Source organism: Homalodisca vitripennis, chromosome 2 (genome assembly GCF_021130785.1).
Source record: "Homalodisca vitripennis isolate AUS2020 chromosome 2, UT_GWSS_2.1, whole genome shotgun sequence".
NCBI lineage: Eukaryota > Metazoa > Arthropoda > Insecta > Hemiptera > Cicadellidae > Homalodisca > Homalodisca vitripennis.
In genome coordinates, this window is record NC_060208.1 from 101,574,192 (window position 1) to 101,589,258 (window position 15,067).

The 15,067-nt window shown below is 37.6% G+C and overlaps 1 protein-coding gene across 8 annotated transcripts in view; it reads right to left on the reverse strand.

The window, feature by feature from the left end:
* Positions 1-15,067, reverse strand: part of LOC124354464 — a 79,336-nt gene that overhangs the window by 39,623 nt on the left and 24,646 nt on the right. For all 8 annotated transcript variants that reach the window (XM_046804928.1, XM_046804929.1, XM_046804930.1 and 5 more), the window contains exon 3: positions 11,861-11,952. In XM_046804928.1, the coding sequence (XP_046660884.1) occupies positions 11,861-11,952 (92 nt within the window). The remainder of the gene's footprint in view (positions 1-11,860; positions 11,953-15,067) is intronic.

Here is a 15,067-nt window from a genome sequence, read left to right on the forward strand (position 1 = left end):
AAAACTATTCTTTAAATTTTAAGCTTATAATTAAAATTATATTAATCATCTGTTGTTAAGTATTATTGCATTAAATAACTTGTTTTTTTATTGCCTAATATGAAAAGGCTACTTTTATTGAATAATAATTATGTATATATTTTTTGGGCAATTTTATACTCTATATTTGAATTTGTTTACTAAACTGTATATACTACATTAATCCTATATCTCTTTCTGCGGCCTAGTGCCTACAAATACCATTCCTTACTGATTAAAATATTCACGTACAGTGACAGACCAATGAACCATTGTTTCCCGAATCAGCTGTTTACTGTACACTGACCAACCAATCACAACGGTTGACTTATCAATTGCCTACCTTGCAAGCGACGGCACGCTTGCTCGTTATACTCTCGATCCCGCCTGGGGCACTTATGTACTCTCTAGCCACTGCTTACCATACTTACTCTCTCTCCCATGTGTTTACTCTCTTATTTAAATATTAGTTTATTTCTATTTGTTGTACATTTACATTAACATTAAAAGTCAGTGCTCTGGATTGGCAATCTCTACCAGAACGTCTCTGCTCCCGGACACCCGCGTCTACCGTGCTCTACAGGACTGGCCACAGTGTTATAAAACTATTCGTTTGCGGTCGTATTGTGCGTGAGTGAATCCGTGAAGGACATCTTCCGTCTTCACGCCTGCCTACAAGACAGCAGCCTATTTCCAACCACTTACTGATCACAACCTGGCCTCCACAACAGCAGACTACGGTTAGGTACCTCTCATGGAAAATAAAGGTAACTGTTTATTTTATACACTTTATTTGAATATGCACTGTTCATAAACTCATTATGTGTAAACCTAGTGAACTCTTGTTAAAATCAGTGTGTTCGGCGTCTTCACTGCCTAGTGTGAAGAGGTCCTTCTAATCGAGCCTCTAAAATATTATTTCACGGGTTCTATAACCAAAATCCATTCTTTTCATGGTCCTTCGAGCCGGATAATAAGAACTTTAGTCCATTGGTGAATATCAGTGCAATCTCAAACTCTTATAAGCTATATACAGTGCATATTTCAAAGTGTGGTTTCAGGTTCTTTCACGATTGCAAAGTCCGTGCATATCGATTTTCCAATCCCCTCTCCAGTCATATCAGCTGTGATCATATCAGCTGTGACGTCTGATCATATCAGCTGTGGTGCTCTGTCGACTGCATTGTTTTGTTGACAAACAAGCTTTCAGACTGTTACAGCACAGGTGAACTGATTACTGTGTTTAATGGTTACCGCTTCTCAATACTTGTTCGTTATCAGCCCTACTTGTAATACGCATTATTCTAAGCAGGTTAAATATAAACAATCTTGGTTATTGACACTTTACCTTGAGCAGGACTTGCACCCTTATTGCAAAATTAAATGTTTATTTTGTCAACACTATATTCTAGTCTCAGCTTAAAAAGAAAAAAAAAGCTACTTACTGCTCACAATTGTTTATTATAATTTCTATTTGAACATTGCTCACGCATATGTATGCATGGTTTTATGGTTTACTGTCACAACACTACCATACTTTTACCACTGACAGTTTACATGTAGTATGTGCTCATAATGTTTTCCAGAGCCTCTGCTACATTATAGCTGAATTTAGCTCAACAATAACCTTAATAACAATTTGTCTTGTTTACGTTTTGCCATAATAACAGTGTATTTTACTTTCTCAAAAAACAAAACTATATTATAGGCCTATACGAGCCTACTCTACTTATTGCATTATTATTGAGTTTTTACCTCAAAAAAACTAAACAATATTTGTTAAATTGTTTTTTCATTGTATTATATTGTTTAGATACTTCTTATTTCTTGGGGAAATACTTCAGAGGAAAAATAATTTAGTTTCTATTTTTATCACTGTCTCAATTCAAGGAGGACAATATTTTTGGTTTACTTTTCACCTTTGAAGTTTTACTCAAATTGATTAATTTTTACAAACACTTTCAACATGGCGATGTCTCTTAAAGTGGCCAATGCAAGCGAGCGAGAACACCTCTTTTCTCAGATACAAAGTATCTATGATTTAACTAAGAAGACTTCTGATCCAAATATACTTCAGCAGTTGCTTGTCAGAGCTAAATCTATTCAGAGACTTAGACAGGAATTTTCAGCAATATTAGACTTGTGCCACGAGTTGGAATTAAAAGTGGATGCCGACTATACACCTAACTATTCCGCATTAGCGAGCGTGGACGAGTTAGTTGATTGCATTTCTGCTAACGTGCTTATGATTGAGACCAAGAGACAAGCTTAAAGCTAATAAAAGCGAAAACTATTCCGCCTGCCTCCCTCAAGTCAACGTCCGGCTACCGAAATTGGAATTAAAAACTTTTGACGGAGCTGCCTTGGACTTCTGTACGTTCATCAACGTTTATGAACAAGCCGTACACAACAATGCGCACTTAAGCGATGTAATGAAATTTCAATATCTCTTGAGCGTGCTTTCAGGCGAACCACTCGCTCTGATAAAGTCGCTAAATATAACTGAGCAAAATTATGCAATCGCTTATCAGCTGCTGAAGGATCGCTACCATAAATACTAGGGCGTCTACTCACACTACTTTTAAATCAAATACTAGACCTTCCTGTCATCTCCAGCACATCTGTGAAGAATATCCGTGCTTTCCTTAATCTTTTTCACGAACATACGCAATCACTTAAAGCACTAAACAATGACATCACTAGTAACAACCCCACTTCTCTCAGCCTTGTTATTACGCAAGATTGATAATCGGATGGTCACACGCCTAGAACAGTTTCGAAAAAAAGGAAGAGCTTCATACTTTGCCCTCGGTTGAACAAATAATTGAGTTTCTCAACCTGGAATGCAGCCACATTGAGGACAGTAGTCTACATGACAATATTGTGGACCCCAAGAACGCTTCAAGTTCTTATTTTGGGTCAAAACCCAGATTTGATAAACCCAAACCGTCTCTTAAAAAAACGTGAGCTTGTTAGCGGCTTCCTCTCCACCCTCCTCGGCCTATAAACAAGGCCCATCATGTTTTTATTGCCATCAGAGCGGTCATAAAATTTATGGCTGTCCCAGCTTCGGCCAAAAGACACCTCAAGAACGGCACGGATTATTAAACAGCACAACCGCTGTTCTTCTTGTTTGGGGACGCACAGATTAAGTGAATGTCAGTCTAAATTCACGTGTCGAACATGTCGTGGTCGTCATCATACCTTGCTACACTTCACTGATCGGCCAAACACGGTCCAGTGTTAGTACGTTGGACCGCGTTCGTCCCGTTGTGGAGAACGGCCGTGACGGCTGCCGGCCTGCAACACCTACACCTGCTGTCCGCCCCTCCGCCTGCGACCACAGCGCTCTCACCTCCTAGCCCGGCGAACACACCACACTACACGCTCATGGCAACACTGCACTCGAGACCTCGCCCTAAGTACCACGGTTCTTCTGGGGTACTTCTCTTGTCAAGCTCACCGCCTCTAACGGACAAGCTTATGTCTTTCGTGCGTTAATTGATTCAGGAAGCATGCTAAATTTTATTAGCGAGAAAAGCCTCCCAACTGTTGGGTACACAGCGTCGTCCAGCCACTATTAATGTCGCCGGCCTTTCTCAAACCTCTGCTCACACACGCGGATTTTTAATCTCTGGGCGTGGAAACTCTTGCTGGCCACCCAGTTGCCGCCCCGCACTCTCGTTCCACATATTGCCACAAATCACTGTAGACCTCCCACGAGTGCAAATATCTCAGGAGGTCATGAATAAGGTTAAAAAACATTACACTGGCTGATCCAACCTTCCACCTCCCTGGTGGCATTGACTGCTTATTGGTGGAGCGCTATTTCCACATATTCTTACTCACGAGACCTACTCTCTTGGTCTCAATTTACCTCACGCCCTGGGCACCTGTTTTGGTTTCGTGCTGATGGGGACGGCTCCCTGCACACCACTGACGCAGTCTGTCTCTACTATGGCTGTCTCTCTTCTCTCGACTGCTGAGGTGGACCTCCACGCCTCTCTGCAGCGTTTCTGGACACAAGAGGAACTGCCTGCTTCCCAGTAAAAAGGTCTGCAGAGGAATCTCAATGCGATGAATATTTTTCTACCACGCACTCCAGGGACCGTGAGGGTCGATATATGGTCCGCCTCCCTTTCAAGAACACCAGTACTCATCTGGGAAATTCCAAAGTTCATGCTGAAAGTAGACTCTATTCACTCGAGCGCAAGCTCCACGCTCCCACTAATGTGGAGTATTATAATTTATATTCTGAATTTATACATGAATATCTCTCTCTATGCCATATGCAGGGCTGCCCTACTCCTGGACTTAAGCACTCCCCACTACTTTCTGCCACACCACGGTGTTTTTAAGGCACAAAGTAGCACCACCAAACTACGCGTCGTTTTTGACGCCAGTGCCAAAACCAGTTCCGGACTCTCTCTCAACGACACTCTGTTGACCGGACCTAAACTGCAAAATAATATTTGTGACATTCTTCTGCGCTTCCGCCTTCAGAACGTAGTGTTCTCTTGTGACATCAGACAGATGTACCGCCAAATCAAGGTGCATCCTGACGATCAACATTTCCAACTGATCTTAATGGCGTGATCACCCCACCGACTTGATGTCCACGTTCAAGCTCACGACAGTTACCTACGGCCTGAACTGTTCACCCTACTTGGCCATCAAAACGCTACATCAATTGGCAGAAGACGAAGGTCACCGCTACCCCCATGCTGCTGAGGATTCTCAAGCACCAGAGCTACGTCGACGGACCTGATCTGCGGAGCTGAGACTGAAGAACTCGCCGCTGAACTTCAAGATCAACTCATCAAACTCCTTCGGCTCGGTGGCTTTGAGCTCCGGAAATGGGTCTCGAACTCTCCGAGACTTCTGCAACACCTTCCTGAAGATCATCGGGAAATCCCAGTTTTTCTGCAACCCTCTCAGGAGCCTCATTTCTCTATTTTGGGGCCCTTAAATGGACCCCCTCTGACTGGACACGTTTACGTTTAATTTTAATTTTTCTTGTGAAAACCCCACTAAGCGTAAAGTGGTAAGTCTCATTTCTCAAGTCTATGACCCCTGTGGTTTTTTGGCGCCTTGCATAATGCTCGCAAAAAATATCATGCAACTCGTATGGATTTCTGGCATAGAATTGGGATGATCCGCTCCCTCCAGAAATATACAAAAAAATGGCCACGCATTTTTATTTGAACTTAAGCACGTTGCTACTATTACAATTCCTCGTGCTATCCCCTACTCTGCTGCTACTCACTGGGACTTGCACGGTTTCTCTGACGACTCAGAACTAGGCTATGCTGCTGTAGTCTACATCCGCTCTACCTCCCAATGACACGGTGCACGTAAGCCAAGTTATGGCTAAAACTCGCGTCGCTCCTCTCAAAAAGAGTGACGCTGCCCCGACTGGAGCTATGCGCAGCTCATCTCCTGGCCCAACTTGTGAAATATTTGTGTTACTCAATTAGCTCCCACCCACAAGTTTGGTTCTATTGTCTGCTGGTGCGACTCTACTGTGACCCTCGCGTGGATCAAAACACCTTCTTATCGCCTCAAAACCTATGTGGCTAATCGTGTGGCGCAAACTCAAGAGCTTGTGGCTGTGGAGTGCTGGCGCTACATACCCAGTGCTTCCAATCCTGCTGACTGCGCCTCCCGTGGGATCCTTCCCTCTCAATTGGTGGATCATCCCCTTTGGTGGGCATGGACCCGACTGGTTGCGTCTCCCTCCTCGGCCTGGCCAGATCCTGATTCCAGCCTGGACTCGGTCTCTCTGGAGGAGCTAGGGGAGCTGAAGCATTCCACTCCTGTTCATTGCCTTGGCCACAGCACCGCCTACGTGGGACCTCCTCATCCAGTACTCTTCCTGGAGGAAATTGTTGCACGTGATGGCCTACGTCTTGCGTTTTATCCACAACTGTCGTTCACCAAACCGCCACTTCGGACCTCTCTCCAAGACAGAACGGGACTCCGCCCAGCTGCGAATTTTCAAGACCGTGCAAGAGGAAGCTTTCACTGAAGATCTAGCTCTACTGCGGGACCGAAAAGACGTGTTCTACCAGACTTCAACGCCTCGCCCCATTCCAGGGTCCGGATGGACTTCTCCGCGTCGGCGGCAGACTGCGCCACGCTGACCTCCCGCCGAACGTGTCTCACCCGTGCATCCTGCCCAAGAAGCACCCTGTCGTGGACCTCCTCATTGACCATGTCCATGTCAAAACATCTCCACGCTGGCGCGCAGCTTACTCTCTCTCTGCTCTCCCAGCAAGTCTGGATCCTCTCTGCACGCAGCGTGGTAAGATCTCGCATTTTTAGATGCCTCACATGTTTTTAAGAATCGGCCTAAAAATAACGCCCCTCTCATGGGCGACCTCCCCAAAGCTCGCATTACTCCAGCCCGAGCTTTTCTCTCCACCGGCATGGACTATGGTGGCCCCTTTTCGCTCAAGGCCCATAATTTACGCTCTGTCCGCATTATTAAAGGCCTATATTTGTATTTTTTGTTTGTATGGTTACGAAGGCCGTTCACATTGAGGTGGTGACGGATCTGTCCACCGAAGCTTTTCCTTGGTGCTCTCACTCGCTTCGTTTCTCGTCGTGGCCTGAGCACAGACCTTTATAGTGACTGTGGCACAAAACTTCGTAGGTGCTAAAAATGCCCTACACAAAATCCTGACGGCTGACCAGCGCAAAGTCCAAGACTTTGCTGCTGACCGTTCAATTCGATTCCACTTCAACCCTCCTGCTGCTCCCCATCAAGGTGGAATTTGGGAAAGTGCCATCAAGAGTGCTAAACACCATTTAAAACGTGTCATGGGACTCCACATACTAACTTTGTCTCAATTCATGACGCTCACAAAGTCAGGTTGAAGCGATGCTCAACTCCCGCCCGCTCACACTCTTTCCAGTGATCCCAACGACCTTCTCCCACTGACGCCTGGACACTTCTTGATCGGCTCTCCTCTGGTTTCCGTGCCTGAAGAGAACTTGATGGACATACCCACGAACCGCCTTTTCTCACTGGCATTCTGGTTCAAGCGCTGCACCAACGTATCTGGAAGCGTTGGCAGCGGAGAATATCTCCAGACTCTTCAGCAGCGCCTCAAGTGGAGCACTCCTTCCCGCAACCTCCAAACCTGGAGACCTCGTCCTGGTGCATCAGGATACTCCCGCTCTCTCTTGGCCCCTTGCACGGGTCAACTGATGTCACTCCAGGACAAGATGGTACAGTTCGAGTGGTACATCTCAAGACCTCAAGTGGAACTCTCACTCGTCCAGGCAGTGAAGGTGTTTCTCTTACCTCACCTCTACAATTAATTAACTGTCTCTCTCTACCACCGCCTATAACCTTTGAGCCTATGTTGCTCTTTCTCTCATTGAATCCCAAGGTGATTCAAGGCGGGCCGGTATGTTAAGTTATTATTGCATTAAATAACTTGTTTTTTATTGCCTAATATGAAAAGGCTACTTTTATTGAATAATAATTATGTATATATTTTTTGGGCAATTTATACTCTATATTTGAATTTGTTTACTAAACTGTATATACTACATTAATCCTATATCTCTTTCTGCGGCCTAGTGCCTACAATACCATTCCTTACTGGATTAAAATATTCACGTACAGTGACAGACCAATGAACCATTGTTTCCCGAATCAGCTGTTTACTGTACACTGACCAACCAATCACAACGGTTGACTTATCAATTGCCTACCTTGCAAGCGACGGCACGCTTGCTCGTTATACTCTCGATCACCGCCTGGGGCACTTATGTACTCTCTAGCCACTGCTTACCATACTTACTCTCTCTCCCATGTGTTACTCTCTTATTTAAATATTAGTTTATTTCTATTTGTTGTACATTTACATTAACATTAAAGTCAGTGCTCTGGATTGGCAATCTCTACCAGAACGTCTCTGCTCCCGGACACCCGCGTCTACCGTGCTCTACAGGACTGGCCACAGTGTTATAAAACTATTCGTTTGCGGTCGTATTGTGCGTGAGTGAAATCCGTGAAGGACATCTTCCGTCTTCACGCCTGCCTACAAGACACAGCAGCCTATTTCCAACACTTACTGATCACAACCTTGGCCCTCCACAACAGCAGACTACGGTTAGGTACCTCTCATGAAAATAAAGGTAACTGTTTATTTTATACACTTTATTTGGAATATGCACTGTTTCATAAACTCATTATGTGTAACCTAGTGAACTCTTGTTAAAATCAGTGTGTTCGGCGTCTTCTTCACTGCCTAGTGTGAAGTGGTCCTTCTAATCGAGCCTCTAAAATATTTTATTTCACGGTTTCTATAACCAAAATTCATTCTTTTCATCTGTATTAAAATTAAAACAGAATTTCAAATGTGTGTTTATGATCGGATCAGTTTGTTTTACTGATTTTGTAAAATTTGCATGCATTTATACTGTACATTGTAATATATTTCAATTAAGTATATGAACACCCATTATTGTACATAAATTCTATCTGAAAAGTATTGTTTTTCAATACATATCTAATAATTAATTATAGATCTAATTTAACTGAATTCTTTTTTATACAGATAGTTGTCTTATACAACTTTGCTTTGTTGGGGTTTTTAGTAAAAACATTAGTTTCATTTTAAATAGTGTTTTTTATGTTATTATTAAATTGACTAATTTATTTATCAACTGTTTTCATCTACTTTAATTTGATACAATTACTGCACTTTGTTTAGGATCTTTATGATCAATTATTAGTCATAAACATTATATACCCATAAAAAGTTTTTCTAGGACATCATTGGGACTTCCTCCTGTAATAGTTATTCCAAGAATATTCGTTTTTTGAAGCTAGAAGAGCCTACAATTTGATAAAGCTATTGTTTATACAAATAAGCTATGTAATTAATTCGAGAAATGGCTGTAAGAATCCCGACTTTCTGATAAAAACGAAAATTATATATCTGTAATATTTTAAATAAAAAAGTTCAACAGAATAAAATCTTAAAAAGTAATTATTTTATCAATACCGATATGAAGAAAGTCGTAATTGATATTCTTATCATGAATGATAGAAATTAGTACTTTACAGATCTAGAGCTAAATTAGTTGATTGATTATAGAAAAAAAACCTATAAAACAATGATTTTAAATGTTTATGGTGTAAAACTTCAATAAGATTGAATCACAATAAGTACTTATCTGCTGGAACTTGAGCCCAGATCTCTCACTTTCCGAGCTAGTATGTTAGTATTACACCACAGAGGCCTTATTTTATAGTTAAATTATTTTTTATTTAAATATATGTTTTTATTTAAATATATATATATATATATATATATATATATATATATTACATCTGAAAGTCCAAACCATAGTTTACATCAAATGAAATGTATGTATAAATATGATTTTACACTTCAAATTATGCTTCATAATAAAAGAAAGTGATATATTACTATTCTATTACAACATCAATACACGCAGCAAATAATAAAAAAAACAATAAACAATTCCAACTAACTCTGAACTCTTCCATTGGGTAACATAACAACCTATAAAATGGTTGCTTTTGAAACTGCTGTATCACGATCACTGCTGACCGACAACGGTTACAAAGGGAGTTAAATGATTTTACAGATCTTAGGCTTTTGTTTGGTATAAATATTATTACTAAAATAAGTTTTATATCATATGAAAAATGAAATATGATTAGTCTCTTTTCCAACTACTAAAAAATGTGTTTGTTTATATTCTTTTAAATAAAGACATCATTACAAAAGTCAATTACATGAAAACTATTACTCCTGGATAAAACACTCAATTGACCATAACTGCTCCAGAAATGGAACTGCAATTGGTCTACTCTAATTTGTTACTAAAAATAATAACACCTATGGAAGTTTTCAAAGTTACTGAATTTCATCTATGCAACTGCCATACAAATATATAACTTGACTTTTACAAATTATTGCAGGTTTTATTTTACTATTCATAGACAAATAAAGAACAGTCAGTTATGTTGTGTACATGTGAAAATGAAAATTTAAAATCTAGTCTTTTCAATTATATATCCTGCTATGTTAGGGTAAAACTAGTCCTAAAAATAAAATCATAAGTTAAAGTAAAATAGTACAGAATCATAGGACATCCATGGCTGCCACCTCAAAACAGGGAAATAACATCATAAATATGATAGTTGCTACTTCTAGGTTTAAAATCCCAAGAATGGTGTTCAGAAATTCTAAAATGCACACCGTTTTCTAAGATGTAATTTCCACATTCTAACATAAAAAAGTGTAACTTTATATACATATAAAGTTTTCTAGATTGTTCTTGTAAACAAAGAGAGCAACTTTATTAACTGCATGTTAGAAAAACATTATAATTTTATAAAAATGTATAAACATATTACTAAAATTTAATCTATTAAATTTCACAAAATTAACAGAAACTCAATAATAGGCAAATTATAGAAATATATATGTATGTATGTATATGCATATAAAACTATATAATAGTAGTTTGAGATTTTATTTGAAAGTTCATCATATATTTTGTTTTAAAATGAGTAAAATGGAAAACTTTAGAAAAACAACTATTTGTAGTTATACGTATATGTAATTATAAACCTTTAACACTTTTTAAAAACTTTTTATTTTCATACTATGTACATTTCGAATTCTGGGAATTCATCTTCAAGTACTAAGTTAAATTATGAAAAAATTATTTTCATAATTTAACTTAACCTTAGTACCTGAAGATGAATTCCCAGAATTCGATATGTACAAAGTATGAAAATATAAAGTTTTTAAAATGTGTTAAAAGGTTTATAATTATATACATATTTATAAAACACTTATCGAGGCTACATCTCTAATATTTGTAGTTGATAATTAATACAATAACCAAATTATTTAGCAAGGAATATTCTATGTATTTATTTATTACAATTCAACTGAGGAAAATTGGTGTACAAATTTTAACTTACAGCTTAGTTTTTAACTCGAAACATAATAAAATTAAACATTTTATGTTTTTAAAGTTGAAAATTACCATAACATCAACTCTGGGTTCAAAACAAATTCACTTGTGTCGGTTTTCATCAGAATACCTGAATAATAAGGTTTATCCTTGGGTTGACAACTGAGACAAATGTTTTCCATAAAAGAAAAAAATTGCACGAATTAAAACAGAAATGATAAAGAATGTGCTCTTTGTTTTCAAACCACCATTTCAGCTGATTATACAGTATAGTGGAGACTATTAATCGACTGAAAAAATCCACAAATTAGAAACTAGTTTTGGCTTTCTTTTGATAATTAAAAGGCTGTAGCTGATAACAATAATAGTTAATAAATTCTTTCCCTTTGACTTTATTTATTTAGTCAAATGTTTTACAGTCAATTGCACTTGAATGCATAGATGCAATCAAATAGATAATAAAAAGTCAATGCTTCAAGGGTTAATCAGTTGGAAATTCTACTGTCCCACCTTGCAGGTGGAAAGCTACAGCACCAAGCGACTATATTCAACCATCACTTATGTTGTGGCTACTCTTGCCCAGGCAGTTTACACATGAAGGGGACCTTAACCCTCATTTTTGCCAAAATTAGTATATCATAGCAGAAAACCTTAAAATGAACAATCGTTTAGTCAAATTTTATGACTAGTATATTTTAATGCTAACTTTGAATGGCCATAGTATTTCCAAAAAGGTATATTTATGGAAAATATTTTGCTGAGCATTTTACTACTTTGGCCTTGAGAATAATACACATGTTATAGGTTCAGAAACTATCTATAGTAAGACAACACTCAGCGACTGAGGAGGTGATTCAGAACTTACCAGGGGGTACTCGTTGATGCCTTCTTGACTGAAGAAATATTCTTGACCAAATACTACAATGGAAGTGTGCCACACCCCTTCAATGTGAGTTCCTGAAAACAAATCCAGTCTTCAGTGGTGTAACCCTGACTATACAAATCAATATTTATTACAAATTTATACCCATCTAAATTCTGAAATGAGTATTAATAAGCCAATTTCTGACCTACCCCCTTACACAATCAGTTGTTGAGTATGTGACTACAAGTAAAAATTTGGGACATATAGTAACTTTCCTACAAAGGAATTTAGCCAAATAATTACTGAAAATATTAAATTACTTCCAGTTATTTTTAAACATACATAGGGAATTTTAAAAGTCTCTCCAACTACTTTACTCTACACATTTTCAGATTTTGAGACTTTACCACCACTTAGCATTGTTGGATAGTAAATACTTGACTTAGATGAAGTTTTTGACTGCCAAGTTAAATACACTATTTTTGATTTAACCTTTCTATTTAAAATAGAAATTTGTGATGACACATGGCTTAAAAATATATTTTTCACGCCAAATATGTTGTTACAAACCATTTTTTCTGTCTATTGTTTACAAGATAAGAATTGTTCAAACTCTGTATAAATCAACTTTGCCACTCATGATAATTTCACAATTTTTTATCAACTTTTACCTAAGACATAAATCATTCTGCTGATCTAACATCTACTTGGATGTTTTACAGAGATCATAATTTTTATTACACCTATCTGTTAAACTTAATAAAAGTAAACAGTCAATGCAGACTTAAAAATATGATACTTTGACAGGTATGAAGTCATACTAACTGCCATTGTTTACTTGAGATTTATTTTGACCTAATAACACCATCATCATTTAACACTACAGTCTTTGGCATATATTTATATATAACACATATATTTATATATAAAATATTTTATAAATATTCTATAATATGTTTTTATTATGATAATTATATATGGCAAAGTATGATTTTAATTACTCTTTATTCTTAATATTTCTAGAATGAAAAATTATAAATGAAAAACCATTTGCAACAATGTGTTTATAAATAGTAGTGTAAAATGATGTGAACATTATAATTGAATTTAAAAACTTAAGTTAGTTCCCAAATGGTGGATCCATGGTGATGGCTGAAAAATGTCAGCTACCATAAGACAATGCAAGAATAAAATTATTTATTTCAATTGGTTGGTTATGTTATTAAAACACTAAACTGGGTAGTTATTCAGTTAAACTTTCCATGCTCTAATAACAAACCTTAATTGGGATTTTATAGCAAGATTTGGTGTGCCATAAAAAAAAGAAAATAAGTTTAGAACATATAACAAAAGTTGATTTTGCAAAGCTTTTCTCACTGACATATGTACGAACATAGGAAAAGAAAGCAAAAGAGTTATTTATTTTGGATGGATACAAGAGTCTCGCGTCTGCCGCTATTTCGGTGTCGCGTGTCGACAATAACGAGCATGGCATGATGCCAACATCACCTCCGCGTCTTGTTATGGCACACCACTGTCTTCTCCGCAGATCTGTCACAAAACAGCGACACTGCGTAAAAGTGTTGCACAAATAGCCCCACAAACTGTCCTGTCACAATCAAGGACTCACCAAAATTAGTTATGATGAAATATGATAGAAAGTAACACAAAATCTGACAATATTTTAGCACTCTATTTACAACTATCAGTTACCTGAAGCTTTGCACACAATTTTCTATTGAATAACAGGTAGTCATAGGGTATCCTTTTTAAATGGCGTAATAAACACTTCTGAAAATAAGTGATGGTTCCTGGAAGATATTTCAACATTCTCATCTAGTTAAGAATAATCTAACTTTAATTTTAAAGAGCTAGTTCAGAATAATCTAACTTTTAAGTTTAAAGAGCAACGATTTGGGGCCATGATGATGGAGAGTGAATGGGTTTTTATGAGCACCAATGAAATACACAAATTTCTCTACAACATTCCACAATATTTGAATAAATGGCTTTAACTACTTCAGTAACACTTGAACCATTTTGGCCAGAGTGGAAGAATGTTAAGTCTGTAGTAATCTCATGAATAGTAATCTACTAGCCATCTGAGCTATCTTTGGTGTGTAGAAGCATTAGCTTTGTACGCCCGATTAAGAAAATATAAATACATACTAAATCTGAAGTCTTCTCTAAGCGTCTACTTCTGGTCTAAACTATTTCTGGTGCCGTAGCAGCATTCGCATTGTTGCCCCATCAATAAAATGTACACTTAAATAGGTCTGTAAAGTCTTTTTGGTAACAAAAAGACTATTTCAGACAAGTGTAATCTACTTTCGGTCTAACATATTTTTGCTATTGTAGTAGTGTTTGGATTGTTTCCTTCATCAAGGAATATAGGTATAAAATGTCCTCTTTGATTAAAGAACAATTACTTATGACCGTTGTATCCTTCTTCCAGTCTAAATTATTAACAGCGCCCTAGAAGGGATTGCCTTATTGTCCCGATCAAGAGAGTATTTACATATATTGATATGAAAAGTATACTTCTATCAAAAAGTTGCTACTTCCTACCATTGTAAATTACTTTCGGTATAAAGTATTTCCTGCGGCATTAGTCTATTGAGAGCATAATACAAATGTGTGTCATACTTCACCTTAAAGGACAGTGAGACGTTTAAAAATTAATATATAGTTATTCTATGGGTTCAAACCCCCATTCCAACCCTTTTTGGTGGACGCTCTTCATGATAAATCTTTGCTTTGTCTGTTGAAAGCATAAGGTACATATTTGTGAAATCTTTCCACAGTTAAAAAACAAAAATATAGTATTTTTTTACGGTTGCAACCCTATTTCAACCCCTATGGGTGGTTTATCTTGATCAAAATATTATTGTTTTTCTATTTAAGTCAAAAGGCATATGTTGTCAAATTTCAGCGTTCTAGGACATTGGGATGTTTAAAAACAAAAATATAGTTGTTCTATGGGTTAGAACTCTATTTCAACTTCTACGGGTGATTGATCTTCATAAAAACGCTACATTTTTCCATTTGTCATGAGGCACATGTTTTTACAATTTGATCTTTCTAGAACATCGGGAAGTTGGAAAAAACAAAGATAAAGTTTTTATAGGAGTTATTGAGTAGTTGATCATCATGAAAAAGCTTGAATTTGCCTGTTTAGAGCATTGGATACCGAGAAATTGGACACTG